General features: G+C 43.7%; 1 protein-coding gene across 8 annotated transcripts in view; it reads left to right on the top strand.

The window, feature by feature from the left end:
* Nucleotides 1-17,505, top strand: part of LOC115023593 (adhesion G protein-coupled receptor L3) — a 187,706-nt gene that overhangs the window by 131,262 nt on the left and 38,939 nt on the right. For all 8 annotated transcript variants that reach the window (XM_029454686.1, XM_029454691.1, XM_029454689.1 and 5 more), the window contains 5 exons: nucleotides 2,244-2,429; nucleotides 4,348-4,386; nucleotides 11,573-11,756; nucleotides 15,345-15,467; nucleotides 16,494-16,699. In XM_029454686.1, coding sequence (XP_029310546.1) covers nucleotides 2,244-2,429; nucleotides 4,348-4,386; nucleotides 11,573-11,756; nucleotides 15,345-15,467; nucleotides 16,494-16,699 — 738 coding nt within the window. The remainder of the gene's footprint in view (nucleotides 1-2,243; nucleotides 2,430-4,347; nucleotides 4,387-11,572; nucleotides 11,757-15,344; nucleotides 15,468-16,493; nucleotides 16,700-17,505) is intronic.

Below are 17,505 nucleotides of genomic sequence, written 5' to 3'. Positions count from 1 at the left end.
TGTGTGTTTGGATGGGGGTTAAGTATAAACTGGACGGCTGTGTAAAACCACTTCTGCAGTTATTTGCATGCTTCTCAAGCACACTGGATTTCCTCCTCTATGGCAGGTCATTATGCAAAGCCCCATATAAAGCCTCCTATGTTTAAATCTGGAATAGAATCCAATGAAAAGAGGAGAAGTTTACTGTGAGGATCAGGGTTCCAGGTTATGAATTGCAGGCAATGTTGAAAATGTTCCCCCTTAAACTCATACTGTAGGGCCCTGAGGCGTGCATGTTATAACACTTATGATCTCCTCAACGGCACCGAGCTCGGCCCATTAAACAAACGGCACTTTGCAGATATGGACGGAGAACAAAACGGAAAGAGAAATGATCAGGTGTGTTTCTGCACAGCGGTGCAATAAAGCTGCACTACAGTGAGTCTCAACTTATATAGGAGCTGTGTTGTTGTGTGGATTCATAACAATGTGATACTAATGTTAAAATCTACAGAAATGAACTGCATGTGTTTTTAACAAAAGTGTCAGTACTCGTTGTTTTAACACTTGCCGTGTGTGTGTCGCTGTGGAGACGGGGAGACTTTAATTAAGATCTCCGTGTCTGAGAATGCCCATCTGGCACTTTGTTATTTTATATCTGCAGCCATTGTCCTGAATGTGGCGCTGCTCATTACCTGATGGTGCGATAGACACAATGAAAAAGGGCGATGTAGAGGATAAAGAGAAAGAAATGACATCAGACAAAGAGAAAGAGAGCTATTTACTCCCCAGCTCCCCTCATTAAGAGCCGAGCAGGAAGAGAAGAGAACATCCTCAGAAGGCACGTTCCCCTGCATGGACCTCTGAGAAGACCAATTTAAGCAGCGTAATTGGCTTAATAAACTCACAGGCGGTGATAGCAGGTGATGCCGGAGTAAATCTGTTGTAGTTAGTGGCACTGCGGTTTTAAAGCTCATCTTCCTGCAGCTCGTGTGTTAGTAAAAACCTTGAAGGTAGACGTCCTTTGAAAGACAACATCTGTGTTTAGTTAAGTGCACGTTTAACTTATCAACTATTACATCATAGTATATATATCTATACATACATTTGTGGCATTGCAGTGAAAATAATAAGTTGTTACGTTTCTAGGTTTTTGGATGAGGCCGATTTATTTACAAGGCAAGTAGACACTCTAAAATAAAAATAGTGAAATGGTTGACACGAAGGGTCACCTCTTCACATTATTTCTTAGAGAGCCAGGTGGAGATGTAGACTCTAATTTGAAAAGCAGGATAAATAGCTGTGCAAAGTTTGTGAGAAAACCTTTCAGGGTTTGTGGTGAGCCTCATTAGCAAACAGAAGTCTCCACGGCTCACAAGATATCAGGACGTTTCCCTGTGAAAGAAGAAACACGGGCACTTTCCCTTCTACTGGAAGCAACGCTAATGTAATGTGGGGGGGCTGCAGTTTAAACGCTGCTAATGCTAGCTGCTAATGCTAGCTTATAATTCTATCTTATAATGCTAGCTGCTAATGCTAGCTTCTAATGCTATCTTATAATGCTAGCTTCTAATTCTAGCTGCTAATGCTAGCTGCTAATGCTAGCTGCTAATGCTAGCTGCTATGCTAGCTGCTAATGCTAGCTGCTAATGCTAGCTGCACCACAGTAATGTGATAGAGGATAGTGTGCTGATGTCGGTGCAGCATGTGTGGATGAATAAAGTTCCAAAAACAAAACATAGCAAACCTTGTTTTCAAGTCTTTCAAAAACAAAAGAGAAATACTCAACATAATCTTTGATACGTTTCTGTTTTCAACAAATCCCGAGACACACAAGCTTTGGAACAAAAGAAACACAGAATATCCAAGAGGCCGTGTCCTCTGTGTACAACACGTGCCCGCCTGCCCCGAGCGGCACTCTCCCCGTTAGTTTCATAAAGGTGTAAGGCTATCTGGGGAAATTCCCTCAATAGTTGATTTCATAATTGCTTCCAGATACAATATTGGCCCCAGTGTACTCAGCTGAGTACCTTCTCGCCACATTAATTTTGTGCAATATAGGAGCAGTTAGGGAAAATGTATAAGCTAAACGACATTCATTTTAAGGGGCTTTAAGTGTCATGTTCTCATGTTCCCCCGTGTTCACGCCACAGAACAGAAAACAAGGATAAATAAGGAATACGACTATTCAGATATTCAAACGCTTCACTCATCAGTTGAATGTGAATTTGCACCTAATTTGTGTTTTTGTCCTGCTTGTGCAGCTCAAAGCTGGAGAGACGGCTGCAGTCATTGCCAGGGAGTTGGCAGAACAAACCAAGCGTAATCTCCAGCCGGGAGACATCACCTTCACAGTGAAGGCCATGGTTCAGCTGGTGGATCTCCTCGACGTGCAGCTCAGGAACCTCACGCCAGGCGGCAAAGATAGTGCAGCACGGAGCCTCAACAAGGTAAAGAAAGAAGAAGAACTTATTATTCTCTTCTCTACTTTCAACGCATACCGTGACTATCTAACAGGAGTCGTTTCCTCTTGTCCACACGGTTGTGAAAGAGAAGATTCAAAACGTTATATATTTTCAGGCAAACAATCTCACTGCCTTTGGTGAGTCAGCGTCTTCATTCGAGTCCTGAACCTTTCTGAATTTCCAAAACCTCAACCTAACCTGAACAGTCGGTGTTCGTCTAATGGTGTGCTCCTGCTAGTGCTGTCAGATAAAATGATATTCACCGTTTCCTGCGGTCCAGTGCATACTAAAACACACCTTCAGCTGCAGTGGGAAGCTCAGGCATATCTGTAACTCCAGCATCATGTATTATGCTATCGATTAACTTTGATGTAGTTTAAGAGATGTTATCCATATGTCATGCTCGTCAAAAGCACTACACTTGCACCATTTGATTTTTACTAATGGGACATGGCGCTGGATCTAAACTGTGTGAGGATTTTGAGAACCTGAAGCTAATGCATTTACTCCCCGACCCACAGCCGCCGCGCACAGCGAGGGGCACTCAGGCACAACCAGCTAAAATAATACTTTCTGTCTGCCGAGCAGAAACGCAAACATCAGTGAGATTTAAAATGTCACTCGTTAATTTGGAGGAGCAGCTTCACTTGTAGGGGAGCATGAACACCTGTTCTCAGATCGCTTTTTTGGGACGTTTTTTTATTTCATTGCCGCAACAGACACAGATGTGCCCATTGAGATTTTAGTGCCAGTTTTCTCCAATGGAGAGGGGAGGCAGTAAAGATGGCCAAAAGGCCTCAGACGGGAATGCGATGGGTAAATTCACATTGAGGAGCAACTAGAGTTTATAATACCTCTTGAAAAAAAGGCTTCTCATAAAACCTGCGTTTCAGGGAGAAGCTACTGCTGCGGTTGAGATGCTGCCGAAGTCTTTAGTTTGTCTGCTAAAAATGAGGATATGGTGCAAAGAGAAAAAAGCTTTTACAACCAGGATCATTTATTGAAGAGGTCAGGGGCTTACTTCTGATTTATAATTCTCTGTCCTTTGATAAACATTTCATTGTTGCCGTGTGGCACACACTTCCCTCGTGTTCGACTCACACAACTCGTTCTCTCTGCTCTGGCACTGGCTGATGTTTACCTCCCGAGTTCAATCATTTTGACACAATCTGCAAAGAGCTAAGCGAATTAAAGATTTTTTTTCTGATAGCGAAGCACAATGCTCTCTGCCAGCAGACAATGAAAGGATTGAGTTGGCAAACGGTGAGATCAGTGTGGTTTTCATGATCAAAGGGTAGCTGGCTAACGGTACGGACGAGAGAGTTTCCAGAAAAGCGGGCTGTGATGTCGAGCATGAGGCTCCTTTACGGGGACATAGTAGTCTTTGGAGGTAATCTACATGGGATGAAGCGTGGTACCAGAGCCTAGCTGCTAAAGCACACAGTTGGCTTCCTCGCTTGTTTCAGAACTTAATTACAACAATACTCTCTGCACGCAGCGCTAACAGCCGCTCTTTGAGCCCGAGCTTCCTGTCACTTCCTGTCATTCAGCTGTGCTAAATCATGGCAGAGTTTAAAAGATGAATGGCTCTCCTGAGTTCTCACAAGAATTTCTATAAAAAATAAAGATTTAATTAAATACTAACCTTGAAATCACATTGAAGAGTGTCACAGGTGTATTCCCACACGTCTTGTACGTCTGTTTTAGTGCTAATTAACACAAGACTGCTGCTTCTCTAAGATCCTCTATAATTAATGTATTTGCACACAATGTATGAAAGTGATTGTTGAATACGTTTCTCACTTCTCTCACATCTGTACTTCAAGCAGAGGAAATGTATTTAAGTGGAATTGTTTGAGCTGTTGACCTGTTGGCTAACTTCTGCATCTTCTTTGCGTTGCAGCTGCAGAAAAGAGAGCGCTCTTGCCGGTTTTATGTTCAGGTATTTGGACCAAATTTCCCCCTTTCTCTCCATTCCCTCAATGTGGCAACATTTCCATTTTCATTTTACCATAATGAAGTTTGACCTTTTGAAGTTTGAAAAACTGGCAAAGAAATGAAAACACAAATATTTACAATACATATACTATGTGTGTGTGTGTGTGTGTACCATATGCTATATTTTTGGTAATGTTAAATCAAAGGGTCAAACCTCAAAGTCGTCGGTGTCCCTGCATGCACATGTCGTGATGTTCCTCTCATATGTTTGGCCTGAGCATGTTTTATCAGGTGTGCCAATCATTTTTTCACAAAAACGCCCTAAACCATCACATCAGCAGTGCTTTCCAGTGAAGTAACCCACATAAGTGCATCGCATCAGTCAGAAATAAGGCTCTCAGGCATCTAACACACTTCTACATTTCTCAGCAAATGCTTAAGAGCCAAAAGAAGTGACCTCATTACACCAGCGAGTCAACTTCTAACTACTATGTCAGCCAAAGTCATGGCATGTTATGATTCTCCCTGATGCATAATACATGGCTGTCCTAATTTCGGGGGATCTCTCTCGCTTCTCTCGTACTACTGAGTGATTTTGTTATCCCGGGGTGTCATCAGAATAGTTTCTACCTTGAGAAGAGAACTGTGGGATAAGTTGACATCGCTGTCTCTCGTACACACGGCTCCAATAAAGCTGCACATCGCATTAGAGACAGATGTTGTGTTATATGTGCGCTCCGCAGCTCTTCCTCTGAGGCATGTCAGAAGGCTCTTTGCAATGTTTCCTCATGTGATTGTGCAAATGACATCTAACTGGAATGTATGTGTTCACACGGTCGAGCGTGCTCACATGTGCAGATGAGTTTGAGAGTGTAAGATGCTGGTCTTGTCCTATTTATACATCCGTGCTTTTGTCCACACAAAGACAATCAACCAAAACCAACAATTGTCTGTGTCGCCAAAGCCTGAAATAGGATATTATTCTGTGCCTCCATTGTCAAGCAAAAGAATGAAAAGCATATCATTGAGCGCCACCGTTGCTCTGGTTGATCTACAGAGACGGGACCAAGTTGTTGTTTTGCAATCAACACTAAACACAGAGAAATTAGTTCATCAGGACTTTAGTCAACGTGCTTGACAAATGAACTGAAGTGATGCAGGCGGTCAACAGTCATCGGGCTCCTCTAATCTAACGCTTGATGAGATGTTTCAGTCTGCGCCGACGGACCAGTATGGACGTTTCTAGAGCGACGCCACGAGCACGACTGAAGAAGGTAAAAGCTCAACGGTGATTCACATGCACCTGCATGCTGTTGCAGCTGCATGCGGGTCCATGTTTCCACAGGGTAGTATATACTGAGGCTGGACACGCTGCTCAGCTGTCCACCTCCTCCTCGCTTTCCTCGCTGGATTGACGGATTCAAACAACACGGAGGAGCTTTCACTTGACGAAGCGGAATAACGGAGCAGCGTCTGTGGCCTCAGGTAAACACAGGCATTGACTGCACTCGCTGCCAGCCTTTGAGAGACTTTCATTAATTAGAGAAATTGAGCAATGTGTTCTCAAATGGGGCCCTGGTGGTTGACATAAATGGGATTAGTAGAGGAATACAAAGAAAATGAGAGGCGCACCTGCCTCTGCTGTCCCTCTGCTCTGACACGCTGCTGAACGCAGACTTCCACAGCACTTTGGGAACACACACGTTGTGTGAGTGCAGGTGAGGACGTGATCCAACATAAAGTACTGGGCTTGATGTCTAAATGAGATGAAGTGATTCTCATCTTGTGGTGAAGGAGTAGATGACACTTGAATTCACCTGGTGCGGAGGTCTCCATGGAGGATCATCAGGGAACTTCAGTCTCACAGACAGATGAGTGTAGATTGTGACTCCTTCTGAATCTGTTGATTGTTCGTAAACAGCGATATCTGCCACATGTCATAACCACTTTAGTTCCACCCAACAGGATTTGGCCTTGATAAAGTACAAAGCGTATAATGATCACCTCCCTATGTTGTGCGTTCCCCTGCAGATACGTTTCTCTGTTGTGCCCTTTGATTGTGAACAAACATGATGAAGATAGTGGTCTGCCTTCTGTGCCTTTGGGTCTTAGTAATGGCAGCTTGTTTATAGGCAGTGACATTATGCTCCAATTACTGTGATTATGTCCATCCATGTTGTACCAAGCTAAAGTCGCGCACGCTAGCTTCCTCTGGCTTTTTTCTTCTTGTTTAAAGCAGCAGACTCACAATATACAGAGAGCGATGCCATGCACACAGCTATTTTAACACATGAAAGATCAAAATGATATATTGTGCCTTAGTAGGAGCCAAGTGAGTGAATCTTCAGGATAGAGGGAGGATATTGAGCTCCGACCCCTCATTAAAATGACACCTTTGCACGCAGACACGACGAGGGGGAGTGTCGCAGCGCAGGATGACCTTAGAGCAGGCGGAACGGAGGGAGGCTCCTCGCTCGGGAATGTAACGAGATTGTATAATTTCTCTGGTAGTCAATTTGTTGAAAGATGAAGATAACAACGTGCTCATAAACAGAGAGCTCCTCATGCTGCGCTGCAGAGCTGAGTAATGTGGAAGGATTTCTCACACGCTTTGCTTATGTTCATTAATGTGCTTTATCATTCATATTTAAATTGTCTAATAATGCACATATATTCTGTCAATTTTTTTATATAAAGTTTGGTCAATCGCGTTGAAGAATAAGTAAATAAAAGCAGAAGCCAAAACTATTTATTTTAAAATAGTATAACATGAGTTAATGCTGAGAAATAAACAGTGAATTTAATTAGGCAGCAGGTCAACATGAAGTTCTGTTTCTGCTTTGACGGCAGGAAGGTTTCTTTCTAAAAGACAATAAATATACTTAGAAACAGTGAAAGTTAGACATAAAGTCTGTAATAAAAGTCTAGTGAGATTAAAGCTAAAACAAAAAGCACAAAGGTAATCCCTCAGTAACTCACAGGCACAACCACCCGCTTACAAGAGAGAGACTCCTTCATGAAATATTAAACAAGAAGGTTGCAGAGGTTTTCAAAGAAGATGAGGATTTGGCTAGCGGGTCAAATAAAGGAGGCAAAAGAAACACAGAAGTGACGCAACAGCTTCACCTGTGCCAAGAGACATCGTCTGATGGAGGACGAGAGAACAAGATTGTTTGTGTTGCTTTTTCCCCTCATTTGAGATCAGTCTTCAACGTCAGTGAGAGAAAACAAGTGAGAGGAACCAACTGGTGAACAGGAAGGGAGGGGGGGGGGGTGGGAGGGAGGACTGAGTGCACACAGAGAGGGGAGAGCGGGAGATCAGCTTCAGCCAGAATCAATTTCCCAGACCCAGAGTTCATTTCATCAATCAGCACACAGATAGAAGCACACACACCATGGGCTGCTTGGACGGCAGCCAAGCACACGCTAATGTCCACCTCTCCCTTCCTTCCCTCTGCATTGGTATAAATGGCCCGTGCACTGCAGCTTTTCACACCCAGTCATCTTCCTTGTTCCAAGTGGAACATTCCAGCAGTGAGTCCAGTTAATGATTAGCATTTCCTTGTGCACCAGGAACCAGAATATAGTTTAATACTACGTTCTTTCAGCACAGGAAAGTTAAACGTCTGAAGAAGTGTCTGGAGCAGACTGAGACGCTGTGACAGATGGAGTGGCAGTGTGCTAATAGCATCACGTCTCTACTGCACACACTGTGATGGCGGCGGCGGCGCACATCCCAAAGCTCCCCGGCTGCCGGCTGTAGATTCATATTTAACATATAGACATCCGAGTGGTCATCTCTTTAAACGGATATCTGCATATGAATGCAGCATCTGAAGGCAAAGAGACGGGAGTGGTAACCCGTCATGTTTGAGCAGGCTTTGGTTGAATGAGGCGGAACGCATTGTCCAGGATGCAATCAGAAATATACCGGAAGGTTTTATTTGGTAGGAGGGTAAATTGTAAACATGCACATTTTACATATATTTGGCTTCAGAGCCATTGATGGGGTTTTAAAAGAAACCGATTTAAAAACTATTGTTATCGGCATAAAACCTTTCCATCACTGTGCCTCCATGTTTCTAGTGAACAGATTGCGCTTGTTCTTGGTTTGGGAGAATTTGATGATGGATCATAATTCTAATTCTAACAGGAGGCAGTATTTCACCAGTAAACTGGGTCCATACGATGTGTAATGTTCATATTATAGTTGTAGTGGTTTGTCATATTTATTCTTTATGTAGTGTATTGTATTTACTGTGTGATGCCTGTCAGTCAGTCAGCAGGGCAACAATACCAACATTTAGTAAAACTCTGATCTCCGGTCTGATCATCTTCATGTTGATCTTCTGTGTTTACTGCACTCATGTTAACGGAGCTGCAGTCTGTGTGACGTTACTTATGTTTATTGGACTAAATCCAAAGTGGCAGAAACTACAAAACGTCTTCCCGATGGCGGCGCTGCAGGAGAGCAGCCGCCACATAGACGTCTTTAACGTCAACACTGTTAGCTCGTCACTGTGTTGTTAGTTCTTTGCTTTAATGTTTTTAAGTTTAAATGCTATCATCTCTTACACACTGAACCTGAAGAAATTGTCTTGCTGACGTCAGTACGCTAAATATAAAGCTAACACCAGAAGCTAATTAGCTTAGCTTAGCACAAAAACTACAACCAGTAAATCAGCTGGCCTGGTTTTGTCCAAAGGTAACATGTAAAGAATGCATTATGAATACAATATTCAATGTTTGTTTAATTCATGCTAAATGTTTATGCTAAGCTAACTGGTCTTACCTTCACATTGACCTTACAGACATGTTCTCATCTAACTAAAAATGTCCAAAATGTCACAAATTCTCCTACTTTGTTAAATGTTAAAAACATACCTGGATAAAGCGATCCGGAGGGTATGACATCCGTTTTCTAAACGACAGCTCCAATGCTTTCTGGCACACATACTATAGATAGCTTAACAAAACCCTCAGGGACACGAGGTAGGAACACAGAAAAGGCATTTTTCATTCAGTGTGAAGTTATTTTACTTGTCTAAATTGTTGCAGCCAGTAAATCACTGTACAGGACAAAGGCATAGAAATGCTTCAGTTAGACGTCAGACTGCAGGAGTACAGTTTATTTTGTGTGATTATAAACACTAGAAGACGTGTTTTGCATGACATTGTACGTGTAGTGTCTGTAAAACATACGGCGAGTCTCCTGCCTCCCAACATGGAGACAGCTCTCTTCAGTCAGATCACAATTGGCATGTCATACGCATATTAATGAGCAGTAATGAATCATTTGCATCGCAGCCATTTGGCAATCTATTGCATGTCCCAATGATGCACCGTTATTGTAAACTATTGTTTTTCTTTGGACCGTGTTGTACATGCCTGAAGAGCCTGTAAGAAAACAAAGTAGGTAGTAAATGTTTGATGCACACCGTGCCCGCACGTTTTATTCAGTTTATCAATTATCCATCGCATATTCATCAAGTTACTGACCCGTCCCGTCTGTGGGGTGGACGGTGTCCTCTGCAAGTCCATCGTTCACCGAAGAAGCATTATTCCAGCGTTACAAGAAGAATCTGTCCGTGGTGAACAAAGGGAAAGAAAATGTCAGAGCCTGAAGAAAAAGATCTCCTTAATTGAGAGAGCCAACCTCTGCCTCTCGCTGAATGTCAAAAGGTGTGATTGGAGATTGGCTGCGGATAATGAATAATTACATCAAAGTTGTTAGAGTGTGAATGTGTGTTCGCCGCGGCCTGCAAGTTTGTCTGTTTCTGTATAAGAGCAGGTGCAGAGGTGTGTTTACTGTTGCGTCAGTGTATGTGTGTGTGTGTGTGTGTGGGGGGGGGGGGGGGGGGGCTTCATGTGTGCAGGGTATGTCTGAATGAGGTAAAGCCAGCTGGTGCTGTTTGTACTCATCTCACTGGAGCTGGAGGAGAATTTCAATCAGTGCTCGCTCTCCTCTTGCTATCACAGTGATTTGAAACAAACACACAACTTCACATTATAAGGTAATTGGGGGGTCCATTACACTTGTGCTTTGTGTCTGGAGAGCCAGATTCCCCCACCTCCCTCCCCCAGCTTTTGATCAGGAATTCATTTGATACACTAGAGCACATGATTCTCTTATCGCCTTTGGCTTAATCTCCGTGCTGTTTCTGAGTCATACTAAAACTCTTCTTCCTTTTCATAATCCGTTGATCAAAAAGGGGATCTAAGCGAAGTTCAGAGAGAAGTTCGCATCGTATCTTCCATCTTCAATATGTCACAACTAAACTGGCTTTTGAAGAAGTGCAAATGGAGAATCAAAAGTCAAACCAATTCTTTTTTTTATCAGATTTGAGATTTCCTCTTTGAAATGTGTAAATGTTACTAGAAGTGCAGGATGTGTAGTGATCGTTTGACCACCTTGTGTAATGGATTAGAAACAGCTTCTCTTCCACCGGCTCATTCTGATCTTCACCAGAACAATTGACCAATTAGTATTCCATTCATAAATCTTGCCATTGGCATTTCTAAATCTTTAATGGCTCTTAATTTTTCATCTTGTCTTGAGAACGCTCTTGTTTCTTCCTCGGTTACTCGCTCTGGCATTGTTGAGGGAAGATTAAAGAAGGCAAAGGGCCTAATAGTCGTTCCGTGCGATTAATATGCAGGAAGGATGTGAGGTGAATAGTTTCAGAGTGATGCTAGCAGCTAATACCTGGTTCATCCTTTGGAATGTCACCATGATGCTGTGTTTGTGGATCGGGATCGTCCGCATGGACGAACATTAATCACACCAATTAAAGACTCTCGCCTTAATTCATGCAAGAACTGGCCTCCAGTGTTGTGAGCATTGCTTCTGATTTATTTACATGATTAATTCTTCTACCAGCCATCGACCAACATATCCAACGTCATTACAGATGCAGGTGTTGCTGCCGCTCGTCCAAATCCATGTCCAAAAGCATAACCTGTAAATGAAATTGCTCAGTTGAAAGATGATTATGAAATTGTCGGTTCAAATGGAAAACGCGTCATGCTTCTACCTCGCTCAATCCCTCAGGATCCTGTGATTTGTTTTTCATTTCTGAACTCTTTTATCTCCTTCCACTCGTACCGTTTACCACATCACCGTGTCAAGCAGCGGCAGTCCCACAGCAGCTTAGCTTCTTTTCACTAAATCCATGATTTGGACTCCTCAGGCCATGGTGGAGACGGTCAACAATCTGCTGCAGCCACATGCCCAGGCAGCGTGGCGGGAGCTGAGCACCGGCGAACAGCTGAGGGCCGCCACCATGCTGCTGGACACGGTGGAGCAGGGGGCCTTCGTCCTGGCTGATAACCTGCTGAAGACGGACATCGTGCAGGAGAACACAGACAACATCCGTGAGTACAAGCCGAGACCGTTTCAGTTTTCTGTCTTCACAGTTGCAGCTTAAGTATATGGAAAGAAAGACCTGGAACCCCATTCACTGCTACATATTACAGTTCATTCTGTCCAAAGCGACAATAAGTGCAAACAATCCTGAGGATACAAGAATCCTGCAGGAACATCAGCTTCAAATAAGTCAAACAAAAGTGCAACATAAAGAAACACTAGAATACGCCACAAAGGTTTTTAGGCCTTCCTCTGACATAAGATATACAGCTCTCACATTTTATTGGAGGAAATGTATGAAACAAAGCGTCCTTCTGCAGAACGGGGACTTTAAACACCTGGATCTGTTTGAACAATGTAAGCAATGGAGTTTGTATGCCAGCATGCAAACACTTAGTTATACTTTAATTTGCTTGACTTCGTCTGCACCAGTAAACCATCCTGGACAGAATGAAGTTAATTCGTCCTCAAGGTGCCCAGGAACACATTAGTGTCTCAGCTGGAAGACGGCGTTGTCTATTGTGATGTTTAGTAAAGTAGAAGTGAAATCCAGAGAGCTGAATGTTTGGTGTAATGTTCTGGCGTCTGAGGGTTTCATCCTTCACTGGTCCTGCCTCTTGTGCCGGGTTACAAAGTTCAGCATGCTGCTATTGATCCGGGCGCTCTCCTATTGACAGCAGGGCTCTTCAGCCGGGAGTGTGAAGGTCACAGGATTTATGCTTTCTCCCTCGCAGGAGGTCACGTTTGCCAGCGCTGCTTATGTCTGATGGCAGTCAGCTGTAAATTGACAATTATCTGAAATGATTGTGCTTATATTCATATAAATTATTAGCAGGAATTAAGCACTAGTCGTGCAGATCAGGGATCAGTGCTCATCACCCAAAGTGTAAATACCAAGTGAGCACAGCTGAGTGAAGACTGTAGTCTGTGATCTTCAGAACCGGAAACATCAGCTGTAGAAACGTTATTAAATCTGCAGTTTACATCCAAAGAGCATTAAAAGCTCTAAATTAAATTAAATAACCTTTTTTTTTTTTTTTTCCCAGACGGTGGTTAGCGGGGCGAGGGGAATTAAAAACGAAATAATGTTCTGATGCATCGACCTCTTTCTCCCTGTTGCCACGGCAACCTAAAAATATAGGTCTACCGACTTGAAAGCAAGCGAGTGTAAGGAGAATTAATAAAAATGATTTTATTGTATCTGGCACATAATTCATGTGGGTATTAAGGAGATTCTGGGCTGGAGGAGACGCTGCGAGAGTCTCCAGCTCGTAGTGGTCGTCTGCTTGATGATGTGCCGGCGACATGTTTACTACGCCTTGTCTCTCTTTGCTCCTGCGATCCCTCCACGCCGGGCAGTTAACCGAGGACAAGGGGCCCATTTAAACATCAGTAATCACTGCAGCCGCTAATTCTTCATCTCTCACACTGAATTACATGTTAAGTGATGTGTGTGTGCAGGTGTGGCTCACACACAGGGCACCTGCTGACACTTTCTCAGTGTGAGGGGGGGAGGGAGGTCTATTCTTGGCTCTCAAAGAAGAAGGATCTTTCCTCCTTGTCCATTGTGTGTGTGTTTGTGTTTACACGTCACACGTGCTTCATCGAGGGCTTTGTCTGTGCTTCACTCTCTGCATGATAATCTTATGAGCAGATTTCTGCCGATTAGCGTGTTATTTAAACCGGCTTTGAAGGTATAGCCTTCGGGTCCGACGTCGACTATGGCATCAAAGAAATTCCCTAAAGCCCACCGTAAGCTCTTTTACACAAGCACACGGGGAAGAGAGAGTTTGAGAGGGAACAGAGAAATGCTTTCTTTATTCCAAAGGCAGGCTTGGAATCCAGGGGATGGTGAGCTATCTGGGGTATTGTCTTAGCTAAGTTGAATAGGAATGTATCACTCAAACCCCCTGGCCTTTGCAAAAGCACAAGAGAACCTTACCACAAAGGGTTTTTACGAGAAAGTATGGGAACGGATACAAAGGGGGATTAAATGTGTCCTCTTTGTAGCTTTCTGTGGGCACTAACCTTTATCAAAGACAGAGATGTCATAGTCCACTGACATCACATCATCAGCTGCATGCCTTATCAGGCTTAATGAAGTTTCTCCTTCTTACACTTGATGGAATTGTGTTTCCAGTTGAGGTTCTCCACCGCAGACTAACCTGCCAGTTTATGTGTTGGGATGATCCATTAGTAGAGCAGTGGCACAGACCGTGAAATGTTCGGCCTGGTGGAAGTGAGAGTCTCAGAACACGAGCCTGAAATTGGTAATTTGTGAAAACACATTCATTTCAGTCAGAGACACTTCAGACAGAGAAAGGCTTTCATGCTTCAAGTGAATGTTTACATGTTGTAAAGCATTGTGTTTTTATGTCTGCATCTCCAGTGAGACATCACATAATAATATTGTAATTCCACTACAGGAAAGACTCATTTGGAAAAAAGTATCTGCGTATATTTGCATCGTCAATCGGCCAAAATGAGTTGGAAAATGCATCACTAATGTACATTTGGACAGAGCCATGCTAGCAGTTCCCCTCCGTTTCCAGTGTTTGTGCTAAGCTAACAGAGTTTTACACAACGTCTTTAACGTGTGTACTTGTAGAAGTTGTACAATAGCGGTAACAAAGTGCCGTCCTTCACATAAACTACACATTACTCTGTGAAGGGAGATGCCATCTGTCCATCTGCTCACCTCATCTTTTGGGGTTTGACATTTGTTCAACTCCTTCCCTGCACCTCAGCCTCACCATGAATCAGTGGACTGCTCAGGGTTTGGGGAGTTAATGTGACATTCAGGAATGCCTACACTTCACACAGGTCAGCGGCACTGCAGGTTAAAGAACACTCCACTGCTTTATGAAATGTATCATGGCACGATAACTCTGATGGAATGAGGTTTGTATTCCTGCTGCGCTGCTATCAGCGGCTCATTTCCTCTGCTGCGTGACGCCCGAGTCTTTGAACCATAAATTAGGAGCTTGCTCTCCACACAACATCTGTTGAGCTGCGGCTGAAGGGAACTCGTCTTTATCTGCCGCTTGTATCTCTCGCTCTCTACGCTCCTCCCGAGAAAAGATGCCTTTTTATTTTCAAAGGCCAAAGACAACCTTTGTTTTGACAGTTTGACAGGAAACAATGTCACCTGAAGTCCTGAGAGTCCGTTGATTAAGAGTCCCGGAGACACGGACGTCCCGTGCACACAGAGGGGAGGCAGGAAGTGTTTCGATTCATAAAACCAGCTTGAACAGTGATCGGAGATGTAGTATTGTTGTATGTATTGTTAATAGTTGTATTGTTCCTTGAGTTTGACTCTTCTTATGACGTTACTGCAGGTGGAAAGCATGTTTGTAAAGGTTTCTTTTACTGTACTGTCCATTTCTAAGCTTTACGTTCAGTGTTGCAGATATTAGCCGTGCAATGTAATTATGTATTACACATTGAATTAAATATCAATCTTCTCCTCGAACTCTCAGCCAGAAATCAAAGAACCATATCAAGAGAAGTGTTGTGCCTCTGCAGCACTTTTTGTTATATCTATTGAGCGTATTGATTGCCGACTGCCGGCCGTCTCGGGTTTGTCTTGTGTGCAGAGCTGGAGGTGGCGAGGATGAGCACAGATGGGAATTTGCCTGATCTGAAGTTCCCACAAACCGGAGGACAGGGCAGCTCCATCCACCTGTCGGCGAACACGCTGAAGCAGCACGGGAGGAACGGTGAGTGAGCTTTGAATCTGCGGTTCATCAGCTGGTTTATTATGTATTATTCAGGTTACGTAACACTATGAACAATATGTCTTAAAAGGTATTTTCTTTTCTCTCGTCTGGATGGGACATTGCTTTGGCTGCAGAAGTTTAGTAGGAATCACTTTACAGATGGAATGTTTGTTGGGCTGCACATGATGAAGCACCGGGGTCGTTCTGAGACGTACAATGAGTTACATTCAAGCACTGCCTCTTTAACTGTAAATGAGGCCGTTAGACGGAGATATCTTCAGACCGTTTTTAGACTTTATTATCAGCTCATGCAAATGAGAATGGACTCATGGAATGGAGCTGCACGGCCTCTCTCCAGCTGAGAGACGACGTCCGCGTCCAGCCGCGCTCAGGCGGATCATTATAGCAGGGTGGCCGATGCCATCCAGCGCTGTAAACACCCAAATTGTTTTCTTTTCATGCGAGTGAGTGATCTCAGTCACGGCGGGAGGGAACTTCCTTCATATCAATGCTCAATAGTGAGGCGGTTAAGAAAGAAGAAGAGTGGTACCCACCTTTTTTTTTATGGCTGCTGAATTAAAATAAGTGTTTGTTTGATGTTGGAAAGATTTCTCCTTGTGGAAACTGTTTCTGCTTCTTGTGTTAACAAAGCTTCAACTGAGGGATTATTTCCAGTCGTCATTAGTGTGTAGACGTTATATAACTAGCATATTGTTGTCTCGTTATATTAGCACGGGATCATAATGTCGGAGCTGCTTCTCCTTCACCCTGTTCCATTGAAATCTGAATCCTACAGCATGCAGACATATTGTGTGCCTATAATATGTGCAAAAGGTCTTCCAGCTTCGTGGCACCATGAAGGTTATGTGTTCTGAAGGGAAGCAGCATCTGGTTCACTCCTCGAACATACCATGAACATATAACTCCTCCATGCTGTGCTGTTTCCTTTTTAATTTCACCTGTAACGAGTTATCTCATATGCAGTTAGCGGAGGACTGACCTCGCTGCCCTCTCGTCCCCCTGCAGGGGAGATCCGGATAGCGTTCGTGCTGTACAAACACATCGGGGTCTACCTTTCTACGGAGAACGCCAGCATGAAGCTGGGCAGCGAAGCCATGGCGACCAATTACTCCGTCATCGTCAACTCGCCGGTCATCACGGCGGCCATCAACAAGGACTCGAACAAAGTGTACCTCTCTGACCCCGTCATCTTCACCATCAGACACCTGCAGGTAAACACTTCGATATGTCTCTTGTGCTTTCACGCAGAAGCGTGCGCATGAGCCTCGTTAATAACCTTCTCATCCATCTCAAACCCAGAAGTGCTGCGTGTTGTTGTTTATCAGTTTGAACAACTACAAGGCTGATCTGTTGAACAAATATCCTGTAGAGCCTCACTGGAGGCTGCTTCGTCATTGTGGGGAGTCGCGACTTCTCCCTCTTGACTCCATTATCTTCTCCACACTCTGCTACCCTCGAAATATCCCTGTTTTGTCTACGAACAGCGCCCTCAGCGATTATCACGGATGTTGAACAACCATAAGAGAATTTCAGCGGGTCTCGTGTGTAGGAGGGGACCTGGCAGGAAGCAACAACCGCAGGGAAAAAAAAAAGCCAGAGCGCAGAGGAATAGAGAATAAAAGCACGATGTCAAAGTGAAATGGTGGGGAAATGTCAGAGGCGATGTCAGCGCAGTTATTGCTGAGATTCACCTGCCTTAAGTGTCATTTGTAATTTGGACTGTAGATAAAGTGTTTGTACTGTTGCTCTATGTTTCAGCGAAACGGTTTCCTTTAGAGAAGTGTGTTTCTGCACTGTAGCTTCTTCTGCTCATCGTCTTCCCATCACATTAAAGGGACGTAAACATGCAGACATTTACATATAGAGTGCATTTTGTGTAAACCGAGGGCCGTACAATTAATCATAAAATAATCATGCGCAATTAATTAAAGTTGATTGGATGCAATATTGACTTTTCACACATATAGACGCTGGCTCTGATGCATTAAATGAAGAGCCCCTGTTCTCTGCTAAAGCA

This window comes from Cottoperca gobio, chromosome 18 (assembly GCF_900634415.1).
Source record: "Cottoperca gobio chromosome 18, fCotGob3.1, whole genome shotgun sequence".
NCBI lineage: Eukaryota > Metazoa > Chordata > Actinopteri > Perciformes > Bovichtidae > Cottoperca > Cottoperca gobio.
Note: the sequence above shows the minus strand (reverse complement) of the source record. Positions and strands in the feature narration are given on the sequence as shown.